General features: G+C 43.1%; 1 protein-coding gene across 1 annotated transcript; it reads left to right on the top strand.

The window, feature by feature from the left end:
- The first annotated feature begins 835 nt into the window (after positions 1-835).
- LOC139416377 (zinc finger protein PLAGL2-like) lies at positions 836-6,392 on the top strand. Its single transcript, XM_071164928.1, has 3 exons — positions 836-958; positions 1,879-2,031; positions 2,101-6,392. The coding sequence occupies exon 3, from the start codon at positions 2,379-2,381 to the stop codon at positions 3,657-3,659; it is 1,281 nt and encodes a 426-aa protein (XP_071021029.1). The 5' UTR covers positions 836-958; positions 1,879-2,031; positions 2,101-2,378; the 3' UTR covers positions 3,660-6,392.
- Positions 6,393-7,914: the final 1,522 nt, after the last annotated feature.

Raw genomic sequence — 7,914 nt, 5'->3', positions numbered from 1 at the left:
TATCTGCAAAATGAGCCACAATGGCGTCAACATGTAACCTGCCAGAGATCTACCTGAATAAAAAATATGAAAGAATCTAAAATCAGATACCACGTTTCGATAAAAAAATTACGTAAATTCCAAAATTGTACTCATAGGCTACTCACATTACATACGATAAGGGAACATACTGCTGCAGTGTTTACAACAAATGCGTTCTGATACCTGAGTATAGTCTATAATGCATAGAGTACTGATAATAATGATTGTCCGTGTCCCAAAACGAAGTCACACAGAGAACATCCACATTAAAACATACATATATTCACCTTAATAAAATAGGTATAACCTGTAATTTCAACAGCCTGATCCTGACACATTGTTTTGTAAACTGAGGTATGGGGCTAAGGAAATGTCACCACATTTGTGGATGGAGCTATGAATGCAAACCTGGACAGAGTTTGTGAAATTGACATGGTGATATAGTTGGAAGCTATAGGTTATAGAAGAAAATTACAAAAACTTGAACAGTAGGCTATGCAAACTTACTCCACAACTAATGCAACCTAAATCCATGTTGCTAACAGTTCAACAAAGTTCTTCATCGAGGAACTGTTTGCAACATGGATTTAGGTACTATTTCCAGATTTTGACCAGCAAATGAGATGGAAAAGATGAGCTTCCTCCATCATCTTCGCTTCTTATATAGTATCATGATATGGGGCCCATAATGTCATAAGTGTTCAAGTTTAATATGAAGTATAGTATCGCATACTAGGTCAATCAGTGTTGGTGAACCGTATTTAGCAACCACAGCAAAAGTTTGTCAAAGCGGTGTGTCTGACGTCACACTCCCATAATGCACGCGCTCTGAAACTCCAGCGCTGCACTGGAAAACCCAGGCCCTGAAAATAATAAAATAGTTTTACAAAATATCTCAGAGAAAAGGAACAAGAACCGATTCCCGAAAGTTTTAAAGGTACGTTTATGCCAATTTCTAACAGAAAAGTCCCAAATATAAGTCTGCCAGCCTGATAGTAAAAATCGACTCATGCCGAGCAACTTCGTGACATGAACTTGCTGAATTTCTTTTGCAGTTTTCAAATAGTAGTGAAATATGTCTATTTCTGTTAATTACTTAATTACTATCTGTAATAATGAAAAGCATAACTGTTCCGCTGGCGTTCACCAAATGTTCAGAATACAAAAGTGTTAAAAAAGTGTTTTTAAATGTTCGTCCTTATCTTCGCACTACGTGCCACCATTACGTTTTTTCGATCATGAATTACATTAGCTAGTCCCGTTTATCGAGTTTTCTGTTTACTCTATATTGTAATTGACTAGCGTTGCGTGATTTAGATAGTCGTTTAAAAAACACATTTCTGAAACACATCATTAAAGATCATATACAGCTCGAGTTGATGATTAACCATATGTTCGTTGTATTTAGACACTTGATTGGTTTTCAAGTGTTACTAACATACCTTGTTTTACATTGTGTTGAGATCAGAGACGGTTTTGTAGTTAGAATTTTCTAATATAAAAAACCTTGGCTCATCATGCCACCCAATTTCCACAAGAGGGCACTATGACTAGAATATTGATCTGCAGCACTTGCACAATTATAACCATCGTTGTACTAAATCCTGAACTTCAACTTATTGCGACAGTTTTCCTTTTTTCACCTGTGTAATTGCAAAATCCGAGGAACTCCATTACATTACAATTTCAAAGTAATTAGTGAAGTACTATGTAATTACACTGTTACTACCAATGACATATGTCTATGGTTATTACACAGGTATAGGTATGGGGTGTGTCAGGCACCAGCGTGACTGTGGGTAATTTCATCACACAACAACTATAGGCTGATCTGTGCTTATTTGTGCTTATATATAGGGCTGTAATCATGAAGAACTGCCACTCACATTCAACCCCTTCTCTGGCTGGTGTGGCTGGATGAGACCGGGAGAAGCACACAACTTACCCAAGAATTACCCTCTGGAGAGACACACACACACACACACACACATACAACTCACACAAGCTCAGGTAGGTTCATACACATCCAGTCCGAGCTTTAACGGCTGAGTGTTTGACTCCTCTCCTTTCATCGCCCAGGCCCTATTGGGTTGCTATGGCAGCTGCTGCTGCAGAACCACCCCATCTGATAGAAGCTTGTACTGGAAAGGGAGACAGGCGGACAGACCGTCGCCTGGAGAGAGTACGAAACACTCCACTAACAGCATTCAGCAGCACTCAACACCCCACTCTCCATTAAGGGTGGAGCCAAGGTTGTCAAGTTTGAAGGTCCTCTCTTAAAATACCCCATGAGTCTGCTCAGGCTTATGCTCCGTTGCCCTCTGCAGAAGACCCAGCACTGTTCCCTCTGCTAGAAGATGTTCCAACAGAAGGAGCACCTGAAAAGCCATCTGCAGGCCCATGACGCCAACAGGCAGGTGTTCCAATGCCAGGAATGTGGCAAACAGTACAGCACTCAGCTGGGTTACCGGCGCCACCTTCTGGCCACTCACACCCCCACCTCCCTCTCTGGTGAGCTCCATTTCCAGGAGGGAGAGCCCACCCTGCTGGAGCAGCTAGGGAGCCACACCGACAGGCCTCAGCCACTGGGGGGTGCCACCGACGCCATCAGGGAGAGGAAGTATTCGTGCGAGCGTTGCGACCGACGCTTCTACACCCGCAAGGATGTGCGGCGCCACGCTGTGGTGCACACGGGCCGCCGGGACTTCCTGTGCCCGCGCTGTGCCCAGCGCTTTGGCCGCAGGGACCATCTGACACGCCACCTGAAGAAGAGCCACGTCCAGGAGGCCACACCCACCACCCCCACAGCCACACCTGCCCCCACCACACCTTGCCCCGTAAAGGAGGAGCAGAGTCCTGTGTCATGTGGCATGGGGCCCCCCTCAAAGGAGCCCATAGAGACCTTCCCCATGGACATGTACAGCAGCTACCCCCTGCAGACCATGTCCAATCCAGACATGGGCCACCACCACCATTCCCTCATGCAGGTTTCCCTGTCCACGGCCATGGGGGTGGGCCGCCATATGCCGGACCCCGCTCCCCATCCCCACCACCACCTTCCCCAGCCCCAGCAGCAACAGCAGCCTTATGGCCATATGCCCAGGTACCAGCATGGATCTACCTCATACTCCCACCCTGACACGGAGAGCTTTCTCATGGACCTGCAGAGTGGGCTGCCCCCACACCTGACCGCAGCCTCCTCCTCTTCCTCCTCCTCTCCTCAGAGGGAGGTGCTCTCAGAAGCCCAGGGTGGGCCAGGGGCCGGGGACCCCCACATTCTGTCCAGGAGCCCCGCTCTCTCCTCGGCCGAGTTGTCATGCGCTGCTAACATGGACCTGGGTCCTCTCCTGGGCTTCCTGCCGTTCGGCTTGCCTCCCTACAGTGCTCATATGAGTATGGGAGGTCTGGTGATTGGCTACCCCTCTAGCTCTACCTCCACTGAGCTGCCCTCCTCCTCCAGTCCCCTGCCTTCTCAGGCCCCAGGAGGCCTTACCTTCCTGCAGCCTCCACAACCGCACGCACCCCAGGGTCCCGGAACCCACAACCACAACAACAACCAGCTACCTCAGGGGTTCAGCAACCCTGGAATGAGCACTTCCACCTCCCTACCTCGCTACTACCAGGCCTTTCAACAGTGAGCAGCCTGATACCATGTGACCCACGTGATCTAACACCAAGCCAAGGGACACTTCAAATAGTCACGAATAAAGCCTCCAATAGAATATGAGTGTTTAGAACAGGGATGGGCAAGTGGAATTTTGTTGTCCCCTTTCTTAACAGCGGAGAAGGGGGGGGGGGGGGGGGTTACAGTTAACACGTTTAGCAATGGGGCAGAGTGAAGATTTAGCAATTTTATAACACATTTAATTCATTTCTACAAATTTGTGCATTGATGCATTGGTGCATTGATCCGCAGGTCAGTTGCCCATCCCTGGTCTAAAATGACCAGAATACACAAGTGATACATACACTATATATACAAAAGTATGTGGACACCCTTCAAATCAGTGTATTGGGCTATTTGCGCCACACCTGTTGCAGACAGGTGTATAGAATCGAGCACACAGCCATACAATCTCCATAGACGAACATTGGCAATAGAATGGCCTTACTGAAGAGCTCTGACTTTCAACGTGGCACCGTCATTGGATTCCACCTTTTCAACTAGTCAGTTTGTCAAATTTCTGCCCTGCTAGAGCTGCCCCAGTCAACTGTTCCAGACAGCAGGTGTCCACATACTTTTCGTCGTGTGGTGTATATGCTTTCAATGTGCTTGCATTAAAATAAATAAAATAAAAACACATACATTTTCAGTCTTTAAAAACGATGGTCATTAAGCTTTCGGTGGCAATAATTTCCATTATGACGTTGAACACAATGAACCACCTCATCAGTATTACCTCATCCGATTAAAATAAACTTGAGCAGAAGGAGAATAGGGGGAGTGTCTTTTAGCAACCCAAATGTTGTTTTACTGAAACCTGTTAGAAATAGGCCAAGTGGTTGCACTTTGGAAAGATCGCGTCAGGTCTATACAATGTGGACATAAGTGCTACATGACACCTGCCACTCATCTTGATTATTTTTTTTCAACAATGTGATTTACTTTGATGACAATTGTTATGCTAGATATATAACATCAGTTTGCATAATATTGTACTTTTGTGTCATCAGGTAATGCTTATTTATACAAAAACTAGACACGTTTAATTTTTAAGTTACTTTAAAGAAGTTTCCTCTACCCAGTACCCCATTCCACTTATTTGGTCTGTTCCAGACAGTTTTAGCACACTGGTTCAAGTAATCAAGGGCTTGATTATTATTATAAACTGGGTGGTTTGAGCCCTAAATGCTGATTGGCTGAAATCCGTGGTATATCAGACCGTATTCCACGGGTATGACACATTTATTTACTGTTTTAATTACATCGGTAACCAGTTTATAATAGCATTAAGGCACCTCAGGGGTTTGTGGTAAATGGCCGATATACCATAGCTAATGGCTGTATCCAAGCACTCCTTATTGAGTCGTGTATAAGATCAGCCTTGAACCGTGGTATATTGGCCATATACCACACCTCCCCGGGCCTTATTGTTTAAGTTGACGTTTTAAATCAGCTGTGCATGTTCTGGTATAGACCAAATAAGTGGAATTGCAGGGGGTACTCGAGAGGTTTGGCAAACACCTCTTTAGAGAGTTTTACTGAAATGGGTTTCATATTACTGCATATCATTGACTGTATCCTGTATTCAGTGAAATGTCGCACCGATGTCTTAAAAAATGCTACTGTTGTGCCTCTTGGATGCCTACTCTCGACTGTGTTAAAGCACTTATGACATTATGAAAGGAGAGAATTAATGTCTTAAAAAATGTTTTGTTCCTTTTACCTCAACAACATCCTAGATGAACAGCTAAACAGAATTGTGTCCTGTGAGGTTAGGGTAGGTCTATATCTTTCCAATTGACTTTGGCTCTGAGTTGTGCCATTAGATCTAAAGTGAAAATGTAGGTTTTATGAATCTAGTTGCTTTTTGTTGTTGTTGATACAACATACAGTGATATTAATTGACCCATATTCTTTCTACCTCTATACTATTATAGTATATGTTTTTTTTTTTCTGCCATATTCTGTCACCGGTGTAATCTAAAAATATAACAAGAAGTGTAACAAGCAGTACGGAAAATGTTGTATAACATCTCCTTGACCATTGTCTCTTTTTCCAGTTCTCATGTATTATATCCTACCTATCCTGATATGTAGATCTCTGTTCCACACCCATGTTTATTTTATACTTGTTTGCCGCATTCCAGACTGACTACATTGCAGATGCCTGCCAGATCTCACAACACCTGGATAGGTGTTTTAAGATATCTGCCAACCACATCATATGATATAGCAATCGGATGCCCGGCTGTACAGTCGATGACGTAACATGCCACCATTGGTTGATGCAATGCACCTGTCTGCAATGTAGTCGGCCCGGAACGTGACCGTTGACTACCTCAGAAAAGAGCAACTTGTTACTTCATATTATTGTGTAGAGTTTATTTTTTGTCAGTTCAACGAACGCACACTTTAGTACTAGATTTGTTTTGAGGTTAGCTTAGCATATTGACGGAAGGATGTTAGCACAATAATTAAGTTCCCATTATATTATGTTAAATGGTGATTTTGTTGTATTGAATTGCGGTGTTGCCTGCAGTAAAATGAGCTACTATTTAGGCAAACATCCCCATTAGCTTTTAGGACTAACCTCTTGCTGTTAGTACCATCACCCTGTAGAAGAAGTTACAAAATAAGAATTGCTCTTATCATATTATCTTTGAAGCATTTTCTTATTGTCAGAATGTGAACATTAAAGTACCACATAGATTGATTGATTTTTCACTATCGAACACATTTCCTCTATAGGTGTAATGTCATTTGTTTTGGCATGAATTTGCTTCCATACATTTCCACACGAAAAGGTACAAATATTAAAGAACATTTATGTACATTTAACGAGTCAAATGATGTAGCGTAGCCACTATTTAATCACACACCAGTTTATTTTACACAGACAGACCAAGATGAGGATCTTCTGACTGATTGTGAGGGAAGTCTTTACAGGAATGCAGTCCAACGGAAGAGGTCAGAAGCACATTTACAACATACAGTGAGCAAGGCAGGAAGCTTTGTTGCATCTCATCAACTGGTAGACCAGAATCAATTTAGATGAAGTTGATTGCAGTGCAAAGATGATAAAACTACTGTAATGTAAACAATATATCTTCTAACCACAAAATGAACCAGAGTAACATGTGTGGTGTAGGAAATCTGTTGAACTGATGATCTTCCATAGTCTCTTCGCCAGGTATTTCTTCAGTAGGACCTGGGACTTCAGTACTATATTGCTGCCCTTGGCCTTCTCTGCAATGTTGTTGCGCCACGGGCATCTTAGACACTGTGCAGCACTTATTCGTCCTCTGGCCAAACAGGGAAACGGGTAGAAGTATTACAATTAAACTGTAATAATCACATACTTTTGTTAATGTAGTGTATATTAGACTCGCAGCATATAAGTGATGACCCCTAAGGTCCAGAGTAGCAACTTACTATTCCAGAATTAACACCAGCTGGTGCTTGGCCTCAAAGACCTCGTAGAGCTGGAGGATGTTGGGATGACTCAGCTGGTTCATCGCCTGCACCTCGTTATTCACCTTTTTTCACAGGCAAATGTCAACATACAAATACAGTGCCTTGCGAAAGTATTCGGCCCCCTTGAACTTTGCAACCTTTTGCCACATTTCAGGCTTCAAACATAAAGATATAAAACTGTATTTTTTTGTGAAGAATCAACAACAAGTGGGACAAAATTATGAAGTGGAACGACATTTATTGGATATTTCAAACTTTTTTAACAAATCAAAAACTGAAAAATTGGGCGTGCAAAATTATTCAGCCCCCTTAAGTTAATACTTTGTAGCGCCACCTTTTGCTGCGATTACAGCTGTAAGTCACTTGGGGTATGTCTCTATCAGTTTTGCACATCGAGAGACTGAATTTTTTTCCCCATTCCTCCTTGCAAAACAGCTTGAGCTCAGTGAGGTTGGATGGAGAGCATTTGTGAACAGCCGTTTTCAGTTCTTTCCACAGATTCTCGATTGGATTCAGGTCTGGACTTTGACTTGGCCATTCTAACACCTGGATATGTTTATTTTTGAACCATTCCATTGTAGATTTTGCTTTATGTTTTGGATCATTGTCTTGTTGGAAGACAAATCTCCTTCCCAGTCTCAGGTCTTTTGCAGACTCCATCAGGTTTTCTTCCAGAATGGTCCTGTATTTGGCTCCATCCATCTTCCCATCAATTTTAACCATCTTCCCTGTCTCTGCTGAAGAAAAGCAGGCCC

Source organism: Oncorhynchus clarkii, chromosome 9, assembly GCF_045791955.1.
Source record: "Oncorhynchus clarkii lewisi isolate Uvic-CL-2024 chromosome 9, UVic_Ocla_1.0, whole genome shotgun sequence".
NCBI lineage: Eukaryota > Metazoa > Chordata > Actinopteri > Salmoniformes > Salmonidae > Oncorhynchus > Oncorhynchus clarkii.
This window is presented reverse-complemented; position numbering and strand designations above follow the sequence as displayed.